This window comes from Haematobia irritans, chromosome 4 (assembly GCF_050003625.1).
Source record: "Haematobia irritans isolate KBUSLIRL chromosome 4, ASM5000362v1, whole genome shotgun sequence".
NCBI classification, from domain to species: domain Eukaryota; kingdom Metazoa; phylum Arthropoda; class Insecta; order Diptera; family Muscidae; genus Haematobia; species Haematobia irritans.
In genome coordinates, this window is record NC_134400.1 from 94,171,441 (window position 1) to 94,193,328 (window position 21,888).

The 21,888-nt window shown below is 34.2% G+C and overlaps 1 protein-coding gene and 1 long non-coding RNA gene across 2 annotated transcripts; one reads left to right on the forward strand and one right to left on the reverse strand.

Annotated features, from left to right (window-relative positions):
* Window positions 1-1,573: 1,573 nt before the first annotated feature.
* On the forward strand, window positions 1,574-19,113 carry LOC142236338 (uncharacterized). Its single transcript, XM_075307592.1, has 4 exons — window positions 1,574-1,971; window positions 2,092-2,289; window positions 3,752-3,790; window positions 18,720-19,113. Exons 1-4 carry the CDS (start codon window positions 1,755-1,757, stop codon window positions 18,869-18,871), a joined length of 606 nt encoding a protein of 201 aa, XP_075163707.1. The 5' UTR covers window positions 1,574-1,754; the 3' UTR covers window positions 18,872-19,113.
* On the reverse strand, window positions 19,097-19,734 carry LOC142236339 (uncharacterized). The gene is made up of 2 exons (XR_012721991.1): window positions 19,607-19,734; window positions 19,097-19,532 (listed from the first exon to the last, which is right to left on the reverse strand). It is a non-coding gene; the product is annotated as an uncharacterized LOC142236339 (long non-coding RNA).
* Between the last annotated feature and the right edge of the window lie 2,154 nt (window positions 19,735-21,888).

Below are 21,888 nucleotides of genomic sequence, written 5' to 3' on the forward strand. Positions count from 1 at the left end.
ATTTCAAAATTTTCTACAGAATAAAATTTTGCAAAATTTTCTCTAAAAATAAAATTTTTACAAATATTTGTATAGAAATAAAATTTCTACAAAATTTTCTATAGAAATAAAATTTTTAAAAATTTCTATAGAAATAAAATTTTGACTTAATTTTCTATAGAAATAAATTAAAAAAAAAATTCTGCCAATATTTCACATATGTATATGAGCACACAGAAAAAAAATTCACGAAAATTTTTCCAATTAAAATCTTAATTGAGTTTTATAGAAACAAATTTTAACAAAATTTTTTTATAGAAATAACATTTTTGCAATTAAAATCTTAATTGAGTTTTAAAAAATATTCAATTAAAAATTTAATTGAATTAAGAAATTTTTTAATTTAAACAAAAATCAATCACACAAATTAATAGTGCCAATTAATTTTTTAATTGACTGTCAATTAATTTTTTAATTGATACTATCATTTCTGTGATTGAAGATATTTCAAATAAAAAATGAAATTGATCAATTAATTTCGTGATTAATTCAGAAAACAAATTTTTGTATGCATATGGTCTTGAAATAAAATTAAAAAAATAAAATCGATTGTTCGAAATATTTGAAGTAAATTGTTATGATGGTGGATATTAAAATGGATCGATTCAGCCCATCTGCTGCTCTAACCTTGTAGGAAACATAAAATGATCTCCTTAATTGGAAGTTGCTTTTCATTTACAGTCATACCTTACATTGATCGAATGAATAACGCAATGGAAACTAATTTACGTAAAAACTTGTTTAGTTACAAATATGTGAAGTGTTTTAAAAAATTTTGTTTAGTCGGAGTCGAGCAAAATTTTTACGAATCCGACTCCAGCAAAATCTTCGGACTACGACTCCACAGCCCTGGCTAACACTAAATTTCATACACCCAAGGTGACCAGATTTCAAAATCTATAGGCCAGGCCAAACTTAGAGAAAAACACCTCAACTTTCACACAAAGTAATCTCTATCCATTCAAAAGATATAGAATTATTTCTAAAAAAAAAAAAAAACGATTTGGAACCACTCTGTAGTGAGGAATGAGGTGTGCGTGTGAATGAAATGTCACTCGCACTTCAGCACACTCACGAATGGAAAGCCATACTCATGCACGCTCACCTATTAAGTACTTTTAAGAACCCACAATCACCCACGATTCATTGGAATTCAAGTGACTCATGAAAAAATAGGCAAGAAATTTGGAGGTCAAACAAAAATGCTTCTTATAAATCCAAAATCGAATGTACTCTCAATATGTGAAAATTTTAAATTTAACTTAGTTTACCATAGCAGCTGAGTTAACCACCGTTTCTACTTGTTTTTATTTTGTATTCTCAGAAATGTTTTCCCTGAATCCTAGTAGAGAAGGAAACAACACAAGTTTGTTTGGTTTCCAATGCAACCGTCCAAACAAATGCTTCCTTTGTGCGAGCTGCAATTGTTAACGTCACTAACTCAGTCCGGCATAAACATACTTTGCTTAACGAAAAGACAAGCATAGGACCTCATTTAAATTCAATCAACAATTTCATACACTTCATTTTTACATTAATTGAAACGTCAGTTTAAAAATCATTTTTTCTACAACAAAAAATAATTAAAATACATTTCAACCACATTGAATATACACATCAAAGAAACCTTTAAATAACAAGAATTCTTAGTGGTTAGTTTCCACCATCGACAGCTAAATAGATAACAGGCCGCTGCAGCTGACACATTTAACATCATGAAGAAAATCCAAACAGAGCACAGGCCATTTTGTAGACCACAACGACGTCAGAAGATCATCAATCGCCCCACCGCAGATTCTCTTTGCCATAAGGGGCTTATGTCTGGCCAAACGAAACCGCGACCCTTGGTCGATTGTCCTTTCTACAACTTGAACTACAATTTCGATGAATTGCCTCTGGATCCCGTCAAAGAGTTTATTGTGGAAAAAATTTGTAATTAAATTCAATACATACATACATATATCTTTTGCTTTTGAAAGCACCATTTCGTATTTATATTCTCTTTCTGTTTAATGTTGTTTATATTTTCCCGTTTTTTTTTTCTTTTTGCAGCTCACATGCAATCCGATACTATAACTGGTCGCTGCAATAAGGAATTGGAATTCCATAGATATGAAATGGACAAAATAAATACCGAATATATGACATGTGAAGATGATGTCGTGTCAACTATACAGCTAGAAGATATTAAAATGCCAGATAAATTTGAAATGTTACGTGATAGAAATGAACATTTCTATGGATTTCTAGGTAAGAAGCTTAAGCGTAACAAAAAACTTTACATACTTCCAAATAAGGGATAGAAAATGGTTAGCATGCCCGCCTTGCATACACAAGGTCGTGGGTCCTGCTTCGACCGAACACCAAAAAGTTTTTCAGCGGTGGATTATCCCACCTCAGTAATGCTGGTGACATTTCTGAGGGTTTCAAAGCTTCTCTAAGTGGTTTCACTGCAATGTGGAACGCCTTTCGGACTCGTGGTATCACCAATGTGGTGTCACAATGGACTGAATAGTCTAAGTGAGCCTGATACATCGGGCTGCCACCTAACCTAACCCCAAATTTAACAATCTCTAAATTTTGGTAGTCGGCGCTTCATTTCACCCCGGTCGAGCCAAAATGGAATATGATCATAAAACGGAACATATTTTCCGCAAAAATGGTTGTCGAAATCAGATACATAATTACATGGTTGTGACAAAAGTGTTACATGTTCAAAAATAACATTTGGCTTAGGCCGATAGCCTCTAGTGCTAGTGCCCGCTCGGACTAAAAAAACTTTTTCTCATATGTTTGGGTGTAAAAATTAAATGTTTGGAGCTCAAATTTTTAACACAATATTTTTAAGTGCAAGCATATAATGTTCATAAACTAGCATAATATGTTTGGGACAAATATGTTAATATGTAACATATTATGTTTGGAATATAAAATTTATGTAAATATAATATGCTTGGATGCAAACATATATAAATTTAGAAATAGCCTATAAACATATATGTATTTAGAAAGAGAAACGCAGAGAGTATGCTGCAAGTAAAAGAATAGAAGTAACCAATTGTCGCCTTAAAACTATATATACACAAAGAAAATTTAATAAACAATACAAACAATATTTTGTTTGTACCAATCCTGAAAATATCTCTGAGTATAGTCAGTGTATAATAACGTACACTGAACAAAAAGAGTTTTCTTTTCTGAGGAACGAAATTAGAAACAAACAAAATTTTCATTTGAAGCTAATACATTTTGTACAAATAAATTAAACAAATTAGAGACAATCGTTTGTTATAAATACGTCCTTATGTGCTCTTAAAGAAAATACATTACATTAAAAAGGATTTTCATTTGTAATTCAGAAGATTTCTTTAGAAAGAAATCGTCTTTAAATTTGATGACTTTTGACATCTTCACTAAAAAAGTGTTCAAATATAGGAGATATTTTAAATACTTTATTTTAAAATCGTTTTGAACTTGAAAGGTGGCATAATTTATATTTGAAGTCGAGCCTGAATTTTGATATATAAGTTGTCGTTAACACGTTTCTATGGGACTGAGACCACATGAAGAAAAAAGCTAAAAACACGCATAAACTAAAATCTGTTTCGTAAAATGTTGTATGCAAAACTCAAATTTAAAAGAGAATTGAGAATTGATATGGCTTTGTACGAACTTTTTTTAATAGAAACCTTTTGTATACATATCTTTTCAGATTCCGATGAAGGATATCCATGGTTAAAGAAAATAAGTGGTAAGTAAATTATCAAATGAAAGCAAAACAGAAAGCACTTTTTTTACTAAATCCAAGATGAGAGAATATTATTTATTTGTGCTTAAGAATTGGTAGGTGCCATCTGTTTTGTCAAACCCATTTGCTGAGAAATATTCATAAGTTGATACAGATGGAACTTCTTAAGATTGTTGTCTTAGGTTATAGTGGCAGCCCGAGATGTCATGCTACTTAGACTATACACGGTGAACTTCTCTCTTATCAATGAGTGCTGCCCGATTCTATGTTAAGCTCGTTGACAAGGGACTTTCTTTTTATAACCGAGTCCGAACATTGCGGTGAAACCACTTAGAGAAGGTTTGAAACACACAGAAATGACATCAGCATTACTGAGAGGGGATAATCCACCGCTGAAAAACATTTTGGTGTTCGGTCAAAACTGGGGTTGAACCCACGACCAGAGAATGAAGCCGCCGAGTCGCGCCGCCGAATATGGCGACTCTTCTTGACTCTAATTTAGCCGCCAATTCATCAAAAATATTAATTTAAACAAGTAAAGTAAAGTAGAAAGTCGGGCGGGGCCGACTATATAATACCCTAAACCACCCCCACTGAATTGTTTGTGGGGTAGCAATGGTATAGGTTTGGAGATAAACCGCATTTCCATATTTTAGAACATAACTAAGTACATGTATATGGGAGTTTTATCACAATCTGAACAGAAATGTCTTATATTAGGAGCTATAGTTGATTCTGAACTTACAGAATTAGTATGCCACTAATACTGATTCCATTATTAAATTATACGCTGACCACTATGTGGTTTCGGGCATAAAAAAGGGAAAATCACTTAATTCGATCAAAAACCTAGGGGAAAATTCTTCAAAATCAGGCGATACATATATATAGGAGCTATATCTAAATCTTGACCGATTTGGATGATATTTTGCACAATAGTCAGTACTATAGAAGATTAGAATAAGCCAGCTTTGAGTAAGATCAGTTTATAAATAAGGGATTTAAGACCAAATTTTGGAAAATAGGGCGATACATATATATGGGAGCTATATCTAAATGTGAACCGACTTCGATGAAATTTGGCAGACTTGAAAGGTGGTACATTAGATTACTTTGTGGAAAATGTGACGCCGATCGGTTAGTAAATGAGCGCAATCTGACCCCATTTACGAAATCGGGCGATACATATATACGTCAGCTATATCTAAATTTGATCCGAATTTTTCCAAATTCAATAGCGTCGTTCCGGTGCCAAAAACACGCCATGTACAAAATTTCATCAAAATCGGTTAATAATTGCGACCGGAATCCTGCGAACAACAAATACATGGACAGACTGACGAACGCCAAGGGCTAGATCATCTCAGGAGGTGTTTCTGAGTCGATCGTTATATATTGTATGGGGTCTAAAATCAATATTTCTGGTAGGCACACTTTTTGTCAAAGTTATTATACCCTGATCAAAGTTATTATACCCTGACCTTTGTGGTTGAAGGTAGGTGTTAAGTTCGAGTTTAAGGTGGGTACTAAGTTCGAGTTTAGCCCCTAAAATCAAAACTAAATCTGCTAACACAGAAAAAAATTATATTTTCTTGTTTCAAATTTTATTATATCTTGATGGGGAATATTCCAATGCATATATTAAAAATGTTTGTTTTCGGTGAAATGAATTATTAAAGAAAAGTAACCGTGAAAAAATGGTTAATTTAGTGCGATAATGCCAACTTAATGCTTGCTTTAAGCTGCTAAAATCGCAATTTTTCACGATTACTTTTCTTTAATAATCCATTTTAAAGAATATAAACTTTATAAAAAGTTGCTTTGGGCTATTCCCCATCAATTTTTATTAAAATTTGCATAAAAGAGGTATAATTTTATACTTTTTGTTTACTGATTTATTCTGATTTTAGCGGTTAAACTCGAACTTAGTACTCACCTTTAGTACTCACCTTTAGGGTGAGTACTAAGTTCGTTGTATTTTTGCCAAACATTTTGAACCTTCCAACCACAATCAATCAATTGATTATAAGATCAGTTGAACAACGAATCAAATTACCGTTCGGATAACTTCAAATTGGTTTTATAATGGATAATTGTCCGCCGACGACATTTTGAAGTTTCATACTAAAAATTTAATATAGTAGTATCCCAGCAAAAAAAGCGTCGCCAAAAAAGTAGTGGATGCGAAAATGGTGCAAAATTGGCGCAGAAACGAGGAATTTAACATGGGCTTATCATAGGACAGATGTCCATCATTTCAATAGACCTTGCTCTGAATTTTCATCACTTCTTAAGGTGTGATTCGAATTCAGTATTTTGGTTGTGAATTTAAATTGTAATATTTTGCTAAATAAATAGTTTCTATAATTTTTTACAATTTGTAATGAATTCTAACGCTTGTCTGAACCGTTTCAAATATTCGCAATTTCTCTGGAATATACTTACCATTTTATTAATTCTTATTCTGTTTTTAACCTTTTTGAAACAAAAAAGTTACTTTTAAAAATATGAAAAAAGCGAGTTATAAAAAAATTGAATTAAAAACTTCCTGGTTAGTTAAAATAAACATTATTGGGAGGACATTTTTGGAAGTGATTTTAAAGTTGTGCCTTTAGAACAACTTCCAATTTTTTCTGTTCGGATGTAATGGCGGACATCTATCGAAATTTTGCGAACATTTTTGGAATAAATGTAAAATTACAATATTTCCGTTTCTAAAAGTTGTATATCTAAGAAAGTGGCCAACTAAAACTTTATTATACCCTTCACCATTACTGTGGTACAGGGTATAATAAGTTTGTGCATTTGTATGTAACGCCAAGAGGGAAAAGTCTGAGACCCATCGTTTAGTATACCGATCGTCTTAAAATTAAATTCTGAGTCGATTTAGCGATGTCCGTCTGTCTGTCTGTCTGTTGATGTATTTTTGTGTGCAAAGTACAGCTCGCAGGTTTAGTCCGATTGTCCTAAAATTTGGTACACTGAAAAAACAGTGAACCCACCAGGAAAGATAACTTTCGATTAATTTTAGAAAATTTTGATTTTTTTTAGAAAATTTTAACTAAACAGTATTACAAGCGCTGGCATCACTCCGATATGGTAAAAATAAGTAAATATTTTTCGACAAATTCAAGAAAATTTATTAGACATAACTAAGTTTTTGCACTTGTTAAAGAAAATTTTGTAGTTTTAAGAGAAATCTTGGAGTTCAAAATTGCAAGAATGTCTTTAGTGCCATACGAAGTTCATGATGGACACATTTTTGGTAAAATTTACAAATTTAAAGAAATAATGAACTATTTTGTGAGAAATACGAAATTAGGAAACCTTTATGCTTTATTTTTGTATAATTTTTTCCTGTTTTTTAGTTCATTTAACTAACGTACGCAACAAATTATTTGAGTAAAGTAAACTTTTTCCAAACATAATGATTCTATGAACTAATATAAAGTTAAATTGGCTTTAGTGAAATAGAGAGTTCACTTTTTTTTGAGTGTATAGGGTCCTGTTTCGGCTCAAAGACGATCCCTATTGATTTTGGAAAAAATCGGTTCCGATTTAGATATAGCTGCCATATATATTTTTCACCGATCTGGTCATAATTGGCGTGCTTTCGCCCGATTTACACTCATATGACCACAGAGGCCAATATTTTGCCCCGATTTAGTTGAAATTTTGCACAGGGAGTATAATTAGCATTTTAGCTATGCGTGCCAAATTTGGTTGAAATCGGTTCAGATTTAGATATAGCTCCCATATATAGCTTTCGCCCGATTTACACTCATATGACCACAGAGGCCAATTTTTAACTCCGATTTAGTTGAAATTTTGCACAGGGAGTAGAATTAGCATTGTAGCTATGCGTGCCAAATTTGGTTGACATCGGTTCAGATTTAGATTTAGCTCCCATATATATGTTTTTCTGATTTCGACCAACATTTTCCTTGTAAAATCGCCACTGCTTAGTCTAAAAGTTGTAAAAATGACTCTAATTTTCCTAAACTTCTAATATATATATATCGAGCGATAAATCATAAATAAACTTTTGCGAAGTTTCCTTAAAATTGCTTCAGATTTAAATGTTTCCCATATTTATACCCTTCACCACTACTGTGGTACAGGGTATAATAAGTTTGTGCATTTGTATGTAACGCCAAGAAATATTGGTCATAGACCCATCTTTTAGTATACCGATCGGCTTAGAATTAAATTCTGAGTCGATTTAGCGATGTCCGTCTGTCTGTCTGTCTGTCCGTCCGTCCGTCTGTCTGTATATGTAATTTTGTGCACAAAGTACAGCTCGCAATTTAAGTCCGATCGTCCTCAAATTTGGCATAGGGCCGTTTCTTGGGACAGAGACAATCGCTATTGGTTTTGGAAAAAATCGGTTCAGATTTAGATATAGCTGCCATATATATTTATCCCCGATGTGGTCATAGTTAGCGTGTTTATCTACCGATTTTCTTGAAATACCGTACATCCAAATATTTTATGAATCTCGAAAATCTTTCAAAATATTAGCCAAATCGGTTCAGATTTAGATATAGCTCCCATATGTATCTTTCGTCCGATTTAGACTCATATGACCACAGAGGCCAAAGTTTACTACCGATCTTCGTGAAATTTTGCACAGAGGGTAGCATTGATATTCTACCAATGCTTGGTAAATTTGATTGAAATCGGTTCAAATTTAGATATAGCTCCCATATATATCTTTCGTCCGATTTGAACTTTTATGGCCACAAAAGCCAGAGTTTTGCCGTGATTTGCTTCAAATTTTGCACAAGGAGTACGTTTAATAGTATCGTTAAGTGTGTCAAATTTTGTTAAAATCGGTTCAGATTTAGATATAGCTCACATATATATCTTTCGCCCGATTTGGACTTATATGGTCTCAAAAGCCAGAGTTTTGCCCTGACTTACTTCAAATTTTGCACAAGCGGTACTTTTAACGATACTATTGTATGTGCCAAATATGGTCAAAATCGATTCAGATTTAGATATAGCTCCCATATATATATTTCGTCCGATTTGAACTTATATGGCCTCAAAATCCGGGGTTTTGCCGTGATTTGCTTCAAATTTCTCACAAGGAGTACGTTTAGTAGTATAGGTAGTTGTGGCAAATTTGGTTGAAATCGGTTCAGATTTAGATATGGCTCCCATATATATCTCCCGTCCGATTTGCACTCATATGACCAGGTGGGCCAAAGTTATACTCCCATTTACGTGAGATTTCGCATAGATAGCAGAATTATTATTCTAACTATGCATGTCAAATTTAGTTAAAATTGGTTCAGATTATATATAGCTCCCATATATACGTACACCAGAGTTGGGGAAATATGGTAGACTGTTTCATATTTTAGACCCATTTTCAATGAGATTTTCCTCCAATGGACTGGATATTTTCCTCAGAGAATACAAATATGGCCAAAATTCTCACACTTTACGCAAAATTCTGTGATGATTTCCCCATATCTTAGCCATATCCTACACACTACAATGCCAAAATTTCCACAGAACGGATGAGTTTTAAATAAGGCTCCAAGTCACCCGACTAGACCAAATAATATATCACAACCCACACTTGACCACATATCTTGGCGAGATCTAACCAATATCCTTGTAAAATCGCCACTGCTGAGTAGGAAAAATTGTAAATATTACTCTAATTGTCCTATATCTCGAATATATATGTATCGCCTGAAAAATCATAAATCTCTTTTGTACAATTGCATTAAAATTTCTCTCGCTTCATATTTCCCATATTTTTTACTAACATTGTGTTTCATCCCAGGGCGTTAGCCGATTTAAATTTTAATTCTAGAGTTTTAGTAAAAGTACAAAAAATTGTTTCCATTAAAAGTACTTGTATCTGGAAATGCAAACTTTTATATAGCTCCCAGCAAATTTTAAGTAGCTGAGATGGTAACACAAATGTTTGCCTACATAGTGGTGAAGGGTATAATATAGTCGGCTCCGCCCGACTTTACACTTTACTTACATGTTTTTTATTCAATTTTATGAAATAAAACATTAATTGAACCTAACAGTTCAGTCTGTACATTTTTAGCTAGGAAAATTGTCTAGCTACGCTAATGTGCAAGGTATAATATAATCGGCCCCGCCCGACTTTAGACTTTTTTTTACTAAAATTGTATTCCACCCTAGTGCATTAGCCAACATAAATTTTGGGTCTAAAGATTTTTTAAAAGTCTATCAAATTCTGTCCAAATCGAGTGATATTTAAATGTATGTATTTGGGACAAACCTTTATATATAGCACCCAACACATTTGACGGATGTGATATGGTATCGAAAATTTAGATCTACAAAGAGATGCAGGGTGTAATATAGTCGGCCCCGCCCGACTTTAGACTTTCCCTACTTGTTTTCATTAGATTTAGTACGCAAATTTTGGAAATTTGCGTCCCTCCGTTAATATCGAATGTCCTTAAATCAGGGCAAAATTTCCTTAAAGTAAAGAAACACATTTTTGATTTAAAGGAATCGTCCTTAAATTAACTAAAATATTGAATCTTTAAAGATAACAAGTATATACGGCCGTAAGTTCGGCCAGGCCGAAGCTTATGTACCCTCCATCATGGATTGCGTAGAAACTTCTTCTAAACACTGCCATCCAGAATCGAATTACTTAAGTTGCGGTAACGCTTGCCGATGGCAAGGTATCTTAAAACCTCCTAACACCATCTTCTAAATTGTATGTAAGTCCATACGTGGTATATATTAAATCAAAAAAGATCGATCCAATACGTATATAATTCAGTTTGACAAAGTAGAATTTTTACAAAATTTTCTACAGAAATAAAATTTTAACAAAATTTTCTATAGAAATAAAATTTTCACAAAATTTTCTATAGAAATAAAAATTTTGACAAAATTTTCTATAGAAAGAAAATTTTGACAAAAATTTCTACAGAAATAACATTTTAACAAAATTTTCTATAGAAATAAACTTTTGACAAAATTTTCTATAGAAATAAAATCTTGGTCGATTATTTTTGGCTCGAGTGGCAACTATGATTATGAACCGAATAAAATTTGAACAACATTTTCTATAGAAATAAAATTTTGACAAAATTTTCTATAGAAATAAAATTCTGACAATGATGAAAATTTTATTATGAACCGAATAAAATTTTAACAAAATTTTCTCAAGAAATAAAATTTTGGTAGATTATTTTTGGCTCTAGTGGCAACCATGATTATGAACCGATATGGACCAATTTTTGTGTGATTGGACCAATTTTGGTATGGTTGTTAGCGACCATATACTAACACCACGTTCCTAATTTGAACCGGATCGGATGAATTTTGCTCCTCCAAGAGGCTCCGGAGGTCAAATCTGGAGAACGTTTTATATGGGGGCTATATATAATTATGGACCGATTCTGCCACGGTTGTTAAAGATCATATACTAACACCATATTCCAAATTACAACCGGATTGGATGAAATTTGCTTCTCTTGGAGACTTCGCAAGCCAAATCTGGGGATCGGTTTATATGGGGGCTATATATAATTATGAACCGATGTGGACCAATTTTTGCATGGTTGTTAGAGACCATATACCAATATCATGTACCAAATTTCAGGCGGATCGGATGAAATTTGCTTCTCTTTGAGGCTCCGCAACCCAAATCTGGGGATCGGTTTATATGGGCGCTATATATAATTATGGACCGATGTGTACCAATTTTTGCATGGTTGTTAGAGACCATATACCAATACCATGTACCAAATTTCAGCCGGATCGGATGCAATTTGCTTCTCTTTGAGGCTTCGCAAGCCAAATCTGGAGATCGGTTTATATGGGGTCTATATATAATTATGGACCGATGTGGACCAATTTTTGCATGGTTGTTAGAGACCATATACCAACATCATGTACCAAATTTCAGCCGGATCGGATGAAATTTGCTTCTCTTTGAGGCTCCGCAAGCCAAATCTGGGGATCGGTTTATATGGGGGCTATATATAATTATGGACCGATGTGGACCAATTTTTGCATGATTGTTAGAGACCATATACCAACACCATGTACCAAATTTCAGCCGGATCGGATGAAATATGCTTCTCTTAGAGGCTCCACAACCAAATCTGGGGATCGGTTTATATGGGGGCTATATATAATTATGGACCGATATGGACCAATTTTTGCATGGTTGTTAGAGACCATATACCAACATCATGTACCAAATTTCAGCCGGATCGGATGAAATTTTCTTCTCTTTGAGGCTCCGCAAGCCAAATCTGGGGATCGGTTTATATGGGGGCTATATATAATTGTGGACCGATGTGAACCAATTTTTGCATGGTTGTTAGAGACCATATATCACCACCATATACCAAATTTCAGCCGGATCGGATGAAATATGCTTCTGTTAGAGGTCCACAAGCCAAATCTGAGGATCCCTTTATATGGGGGCTATACGTAAAAGTGGACCGATATGGCCCATTTTCAATACCATCCGACCTACATCGATAACAACTACTTGTGCCAAGTTTCAAGTCGATAGCTTGTTTAGTTCGGAAGTTAGCGTGATTTCAACAGACAGACGGACGGACGGACGGACGGACATGCTTAGATCGACTCAGAATTTCACCACGACCCAGAATATATATACTTTATGGGGTCTTAGAGCAATATTTCGATGTGTTACAAACGGAATGACAAAGTTAATATACCCCCATCCTATGATGGAGGGTATGAAAACGCTTCGAATATAGGCTAAGACTTATTATACCCTCCACCAAAGGATAGGGGGGTATATTAACTTTCTCATTCCGTTTTTAACACATCGAAATATTGCTCCGAACGAAACAAGCTATCGACTTGAAACTTGGCACAAGTAAAGGGTGATACGGTCAACCCTGAACACCCCTCATTTTGAAGGTGTGTGTGTGTAGAATGTTGCTCCTATTTTGATTTTGGAATTCACTCTTCAGTCGTCAAAATGGCGTCCAAGCAAGAAAAGCAGCGTATCAAAATTTTGCTCGCGCATCGCGAAAATCCGATCCGACGCTAAAAGTTGCCAAATCAACAGTTACAAATATAATTAAAGTGTTTGGGGAACGTTTTTCGACAGCCAAGAAGTCTGGATCGGGGGAGGAAATCGAAAACCGGAAGCCGCTGAGACGACAAAGAGAGTTGCCGGTAGTTTCAAGCGAAACCCTAACCTCTCTCTCTCCGAGATGCCGCAAATAAGCTGGGTGTGTCGTCTACAACCGTGCATCGAGCCGGGCTATCGGCTTACAAGAAGGTAGTGACTCCAAATCGCGATGATAAACAAAATACGACGGCCAAAGCGCGATCCCGGAGGCTGTACACGACGATGCTGACGAAGTTTGACTGCGTGGTAATGGACGACGAAACCTACGCCAAAGCCGACTACAAGCAGCTTCCGGGATAGGAGTTTTATACGGCAAAAGGAAGGGGAAAGGTAGCAGATATTTTCAAACACATTAAACTGTCAAAGTTCGCAAAGAAATATCTGGTTTGGCAAGCCATCTGTACCTGTGGCTTGAAAAACAGCATTTTCATAGCTTCCGGGACTGTCAACCAAGAAATTTACGTGAAAGAGTGTTTGAATAAACGTCTGTTGCCTTTCCTGAAGAAACACGGTTGTTCCGTACTGTTTTGGCCGGATTTGGCATCTTGCCATTACGGTAAAAAGGCCATGGAGTGGTACGCCGCCAACAACGTGCAGGTGGTTCCCAAGGACAAGAACCCTCCCAACACGCCAGAGCTCCGCCCAATTGCGAAACACTGGGCTATTGTCTAGCAGAACCTAAAGAAGACCAAAAAACTGCTAAGGACGAGCAGCAGTTCAAGGCAAACTGGCTTTCTGCGGCGAAGAAGGTGGACAAGGTGGCTGTACAAAATTCGGATTTGGAAAAGCGAAAGCCTAACTGAATATTTTTCCTGAATTTTATACTAATTGAACTTGAAAAAGAAATTTAATTTGATTTTTTAAATAAACGATTTCACCGATTTACACGCGTTTTCCCTTGACCAAATTTTGACCGTATCACCCGTTAGTTGTTATTGATGTAGGTCGGACGGTATTGCAAATGGGCCATATCGAACCAATTTTACGTATAGCCCCCATATAAACCGAAGCTCAGATTTGACCTCCGGAGCCTCATGGTTGAGCAAAATTCATCCGATTCAGTTGAAATTTGGTGCGTGGTGTTAGTATATGGTCTCTAATAACCATGCAAAAATTGGTCCACATCGGTCCATAATTATATATAGCCCCCATATAAACCGATCTCCCGATTTGGATTGCGAGGCCTCTAAGAGAAGCAAATTTTATCCGATCCGGCTGAAATTTGGTACATGGTGTTAGTATATGGTCTCTAACAACCATGCAAAAATTGATCCACATCGGTCCATAATAATATATATCCCCAGAAAAACCGATCACCAGATTTGACCTCCGGAGCCTCTTGGAAGACCAAAATTCATCTGATTCAGTTGAAATTTGGTACGTGGTGTTAATATATGGCCTCAAACTCCATGCAAAAATTGGTCGAAATCGGTCCATAATTATATATAGGCCCCATATAAACCGATCCCCAGATTTGACCCCCAGAGCCCTTTGAAAGAGCAAAATTCTTTCCATTCGGTTGAAATTTGGTACGTGATGTTAGTATATGGTATCTAACAACCATGCAGGAATTGGTTCCTATGAGCCCATAATTATATATAGCTCCCATATAAACCGATCCCCAGATTTGACCTCCGGTGCCTTTTGGAGAAACAAAATGCATCCGATCTGCTTGAAATTTGGTACGTGGTGATCGTATATGATATTTAACAACCATGCCAAAAGTGGTCTATATCAGTCCATAATCATATATAGCCCCATATAAACCGATCCCGAGATTTGGTTTTGGAGCTTCTTGGAGGAGCAAATTTCACCCGAGTGAGTTGAAATTTGGTACATTGTACAACCATTCCTAACTAGGTCAATATCGGTCTATTTATATATATATATATATATATATATATATATATATATATATATATATATATATATATATATATATATATATATATATATATATATATATATATATATATATATATATATATATATATATATATATATATATATATATATATATATATATATATATATATATATATATATATATATATATATATATATATATATATATATATATATATATATATATATATATATATATATATATATATATATATATATATATATATATATATATATATATATATATATATATATATATTTACTCTCAGCGCATTGTTTGAAGACACTTTTTCATCGTTGCGCATTGTTTGGGCTCATTTGCATTGTTCAAGGACGGTCCCGCTGTTTTTATTCATTGCAACGCATTGTTTGGAGACGTTGATAGTTTCGGGACTTTTTTTTTTCCTTTGAGATTTGCATTGGAATGAACACCTCTATCATATTTAAAGGGTCTTTTTGTATTTTCACACTTATTTGTACATGATTTCTATTAAATTTGGTCGTTTTTTTATTTTTTCCTAAAAAATGATGTTGCCACTTTATTGCAATATAATTGAACTTTTGGCGCCGTTTCTTTTATTAAAAGTAATCGCCTATGAGATTCTCTATGTCAATAAATCAACAAATGTAAACACAAAGAGTACATGCAATTATGTTTGGTTCGATAGCGCAGATTTTTGCATATTACTTTTTAAGGCCGGCAGAGAGCTATATCATACCAATCAACATGCACATGTGTAATACCAATTCTACTCCCTGTGTAAAATATCTCACAAATCGAAGTGAAACTTTAGCCTTTGTGGTTAACTGAGTGTAAATCGGGCGAAAGATACATACGGGAGATATATCTGAATCTTATCCGATTTCCACCAAATATAGCTACAACGAAACTTCTACACTTTGTGCAAAATTTCAAACAAATCGGTTATCAAAATTAAGTGCAAATCCTAAGAACCTCAATCTGAATCGATATCAACCAACGTTGACATGCATAGCTAGAATGACACTTCTACTCCCTGTCCAAAATTTCACGTAAATCGGCGTAAAATTTCGACCTCTGTGGTCAACGGATTATATATCGGACGACGATTAAATGGGGCTATATTTGAATCTGATCCGATTTTGACCAAAATCAGCACGCATAAAATTAATACTACTTTCACTCCCTTTGCAAAACTTTACATAAATCGGATTGAAACTTTGTTCTCTGGTCATATGATTCTAAATCTGAATCGATTTCAACCCACTATGGCATGCATAGCTAGCAGATCGCTTGCATTCCCTGTGAAATTTCACGTAAATCGAAGTGAAACTTTGTCCTCTGTGGTCATATTATTCTAAATGGAGAAAGATACAGTGACCCACATAAGTATTGACACACCAAACAATTTTATTTAAAACATCATATTTTAAAAGTGATACGAAGCTATTTTAAATTAAAAAAATATTTGCATTAAGAATTTTCTTCTTTCAACATTTAAATTATAACAAGTATATAAAGCAGTAAGTTCGGCCGGACCGAATCTTAAATACCCACCACCATGAATCGAATATTATAGTTTCTTTGAAAATTTCAGGGGGGTTTGATGACAGAAATTTTCCCAAGCAGATCAGTTCAACCAGTACCGTTTCCCGAAAATAAATTTAAAGATTTTACCTATGAAGACTAGGTCAGATTCTGGATTTATAAGAACCATTTTTGTTTGAGTTTTAGAAATCGGTATATATGGAGGCCTAACCAGCGTTGCAACAACAATTATTTATTTTGGACCAATTTTTTTTTTAATTCGTACCAGCGAACCACCTTTCTAAATTAAATTAATATAAAAATTTTTCTTCGATAGAATTTATTGAAAGTGTAGCCAAAGTTTATTTCTATTGAAAATTTAGCTAAATTGAGTTTCTATAGAAAATTTTGCCAACATTTTATTTCTATAGAACATTTATCGAAAATCTTTTTCTACATACAGTTATAGCAAAATTTTATTTCTTTTTAAAATTTTTACAAAATTTTTAAGCTTATTTCTGTACAAAATTTTATTTCTATGAATTTGAAAAAATTTGCAAAATAGGCGATTTTACGAAAATGGACCAAAATCAACCAAATTCCACTTGGTCTGACCATCGGTCAAAATTCAATAATTGTTTGGATCAATTTTGGTCCGATTGGACTAATGGAGGCTATGCCAAAACGTGGAGGGACACACACAGTATTCAACACATCTATTGTAGTTCTAGAATCTAGACCCCAAATCGGATTGCCGGTCTATAAGGGTACCATATCAAAAACTGGACCGATACACAATATATTCGGCCCTAGATATGGTCCTAGAATACCTCTAGATCTCCAATTTCAGGCAAATTGAATAAAAACTACGGATTCTAGAAGCTCAAGAAGTAAAATCGGGAGATCGGTCTATATGGGGGCTATATCAAAACATGGTCCCATAATCACCATTTTCGACACACCTCTTTATGGTCGTAGAGTACCTCTAGATCTCCAATTTCAGGCAAATTGAATAAAAACTACGGATTCTAGAATCTCAAGAAGTAAAATCGGGAGATCGGTCTATATGGGGGCTATATCAAAACATAGTCCGATAATCACCATTTTCTACACATCTCTTTAAGCCCTAGAATACCTCTAGATTTCCAATTTCAGGCAAATTGAATAAAAACTACGGATTCTAGAAGCTCAAGAAGTAAAATCGGGAGATCGGTCTATATGGGGGCTATATCAAAACATGGTCCGATAATCACCATTTTCGACACACCTCTTTATGGTCGTAGAGTACCTCTAGATCTCCAATTTCAGGCAAATTGAATAAAAACTACGGATTCTAGAAGCTCAAGAAGTAAAATCGGGAGATCGGTCTATATGGGGGCTATATCAAAACATGGTCCGATAATCACCATTTTCTACACAACTCTTTAAAGCCCTAGAATACCTCTAGATTTCCAATTTCAAGCAGATTGAATAAAAACTACGGATTCTAGAAGCTCAAGAAGTAAAATCGGGAGATCGGTCTATATGGGGGCTATATCAAAACATGGTCCGATAATCACCATTTTCCCCACACCTCTTTGCAGCCCTAGAATACCTCTAGATTTCCAATTTCAGGCAAATTGAATAAAAACTACGGATTCTAGAAGCTCAAGAAGTAAAATCGGGAGATCGGTCTATATGGGGGCTATATCAAAACATGGTCCCATAATCACCATTTTCGACACACCTCTTTATGGTCGTAGAGTACCTCTAGATCTCCAATTTCAGGCAAATTGAATAAAAACTACGGATTCTAGAAGCTCAAGAAGTAAAATCGGGAGATCGGTCTATATGGGGGCTATATCAAAACATAGTCCGATAATCACCATTTTCGACACACCTCTTTATGGTCGTAGAGTACCTCTAGATCTCCAATTTCAGGCTAATTTGATAAAAACTACGGATTCTAGAAGCCCAAGAAGAAAAATCGGGACATCGGTTTATATGGGGACTATATCAAAACATGGTCCGATACTCACTATTTTCGGCACATCTCTTTGTGGCTTTTATAAGCCCAAGACCCCAAATCGGGCGATCGGTTTATATGGGAGCTATATCAAAACTTGGACCGATATAGCCCATCTCCGAACTTTACCTGCGTGCAGACAAAAGACGATCCTGTGCCAAATTTCAGGACGATAGCTCCATTATTGAATTGAATGGGTTTAAAAAAATAAAACAATACACCTTTTTTGATAATGGTACTTTTTGGCATTAATTTTTGTTTAATAACATCATGTAGTGTAGGCAATGAATGGATTAATTTCTTGTTTTATTTGTAACTATATTCTCCCATTTTCCCATCAACAATGTACAAATTTCATCAAAATCGGTTAATAATTTAGGGTGCTGTGTCAATTCTTATTTGGGGCACTGTATATATATGGGACCAATATCTGTACAGCTGGAGTCACGTAAACCGGAGAAAAACGTTGGCCTCTATGGTCAACTATATGAATCTGGATCGATTTTAACCAACATTGGGATACATAGCTAGGACGTCACTTCTACTCCCTTCACGTGAATCGATGTAATATTTGCCTGTATTCTCTTTTGATATGAAACCACATTGAAAATCTAATATCAGCACATAAACTTTAATTTTACTATCCAGCTAAAAAATTATCGTTGTAAAAATGTTTATAATTATTTGGCTTGCATTGAAAATAATTTATTTTTATGTTACCGTATTTAAAACAAATGGAAAAAGTTGTGTTAAAAATTATCTGTTAATAAATACTATTTATTTTTGAGAACCAAATATTTCGATATTATTGAATTATTTGTATTTTTTGTTGTTTTCATTAGGACACACATTAGTTAGGCCTCTACCTGTGTGAGGTCACATTACATTGCTTTTGTGGATGTTTCCAAGAATAGTATAAACATTTACGTTCGCTTTTGGAAAGTATGCCACTAGTAATTGTCAGCCTTTTTCCAAAGCTCTATTTTGACTTTCATTGGCGTTCAAGGAATTGCATGTTTCTATGGACACAACATTGATGGTATGCTTTGAAGTTCTTACGCATTCGATTTGTGTTTTTAGACTCAGCTTGCTCCATGAGACATCGTGTACGAAGAGTCGACGCAACCCTATGAGCATTCCGCAAAGTTTCCTTGAAGTTAGCTAACGAGAATTGTACTCATTTTTAAATGTACTGAAAAAAGACAAATGTGTTTATCTTTTATACATTTCAAAAAAATATCAAATGTAAGACAATGTTGTACGTACCTTGAATTTGCATATTTAGTGACACAAATCTCGGAAATTTTATTTACAAACTAGAATCACTCCATAATAAATAATGAAAACAATTTATGAAAGTCTATTTGTCTCTTTCTCACAGAGGGTTGCCAACCCTTACGATTTTCGTCATTTTAACGCTTTTTATATTATATTAAGGTGAGTACTATGTTCGGTTTTTTCACCAAAACACTTAAAACTACAAATATATTTATGAAGACGATTATATTTTGATCGAGTCTTGCCAAATAATGGATGGAAAAGATCCAAGGAATTGATTGCAAATAATTTTATATTTCTAAATTAGTTAATTAAAAAAAGTAACCGTGAAAACAAGCTGGTTTTCAGCTTGAAAACTGAACATAGTACTCAGCTTTAGGCATGTGAGAATTCCATGATTTTAAAGTAAAGGCCGGTATGCACCTCTAGCGAAATTTTCGGTAGCAAAAATTTATTTAAGTCTACAACAAAAAAACAGGGTTGAGTACACAAATTTTAAACCAGCTAATCGCTTTTAAAAATTTTTTAAAATATGTTCCAAATATTCCTCAAATAAAATTTTGATTACAGCTTTTGACACCGAAAATGTCGCTAGAGGTTCATACCGGCCTTAAAGATAAGTACTATGTTCGCTTTTCGAGTTGAAATTTTTGCGGGTACTTTATTAAAACAGTTCAAAATATGGTACTTACGGACCCGAAAGTCTGGATGGTAATTAATATATATTCCATTCAAATAAAAGGTAAACAAGAATTTAGAATTCATATAAAAACTTCATCACCATGGAACCGGAGTAGTCCTTCAAAATATTGACCATTTCTAATATAAGCAACATGGTACTCATATTAAAGCTAATTTCGAGTACATTGCGAATTTGATTAAGAGATTTTTATAGAAAATCATTAGGGAGAAAACACAACAAAATATTTTTTTGCATGTCATTTGCCGCATAAGGAATAATGTGCAAGACTGTTTTGTCGCAAGAATGTTGACATCGTTGACTCAATGTGTTGTTAACAATTTCAATTGTTAAATCCTAGTACTGAAACCATATTTTCAAAAAAATTCCAATATCAATCATTCCGCATTTAAAAAATGAGTGTCCTACTAACTGCTAGCAGTATACAACTGCTAATATGACTCAAAAACGCCACTTTTCTATTTTGTGTTGTTATATTGGATTTGCACAAAACATATGTATGTAAGTAAAATACATAGTAAAAATAGCAACCACATTTACGATGATTTTTTAAAATGTAGATTGTTGATACCGGCCTTTAGGCAGAAACCAACTTAGTACTAAGCATTAAAATTAGTCACTGTTTAAGAAAAATGAAAATTGCATGACTAAGTAGTTCCTTACTTTTATAAAAAAAATAAAAGTAAGTAAATGTTTACTTACTTTTATTAAATTAAATCGAATTCAAATGACTTCTGCTTTTGTCTCAATAAATCGTTTAAGTGTGACGGTTTTTTGACTAATTTTATGCTCAACAATTGGCATCACTGCCCAGCGTTGCTAATTTAGCTATTTTCCGCTAGATTTACTGCCTGTTCATGAAACACAAAATCGACTCGAGACGAATCGTTCGTCTAGATTGAAACTAAAATAACTTTAGATATATTTGCTAGAAAATGCTGATATTTGTCATGAACTCTTTATTTATAATTTACTATCAAACACCGAAACAATTGGTCTTCCACATACTCTGGTTTTCGAGATATCATCATTGGATTTTTGACGAATCGTTCGTCTCGAGGCGAACGAAAATTCCACGAACAGGCAGTTAGCTTTTTTGAAGTCGTTTAGCGGGGAAAAAGTGCATATATCGTTTAGCTTTTTTAGCATACTCTGGTTTTCGAGATATCATCATTGGATTTTTGACGAATCGTTCGTCTCGAGGCGAACGAAAATTCCACGAACAGGCAGTTAGCTTTTTTGAAGTCGTTTAGCGGGGAAAAAGTGCATATATCGTTTAGCTTTTTTCATGGCCCTTTTAGCTATTTGTGGCTTTTTTATTTTCGACATATTTCTATTCAAATATAGATAAAACGGCTTTTTTATCTAAGCCTTGCTGGCAGAATAAGGTTTTCCACATATTTCAAAGCTCAATTGAAACATTAGTAATGATTCCAACCATTATGCGGGCATTTTTGCAGCAAATACGCCTTGTAAAGTTTTTGCCTCATATTCATAAAAGTTATCGTATATTTTAAATCTACTATTACCATACCAATTTCTTATATAAATTGTCACTAATTATTAGGAA

Coding starts and splice junctions, on each gene's coding strand:
- LOC142236338 (XM_075307592.1), top strand. CDS start 1,755: ATGAAGAAAATCCAAACAGAGCACAGGCCATTTTGTAGACCACAACGA. Junction 1,972..2,091: donor GTTTATTGTGGAAAAAATTT/GTAATTAAATTC, acceptor TTCTTTTTGCAG/CTCACATGCAATCCGATACT. Junction 2,290..3,751: donor ACATTTCTATGGATTTCTAG/GTAAGAAGCTTA, acceptor ATATCTTTTCAG/ATTCCGATGAAGGATATCCA.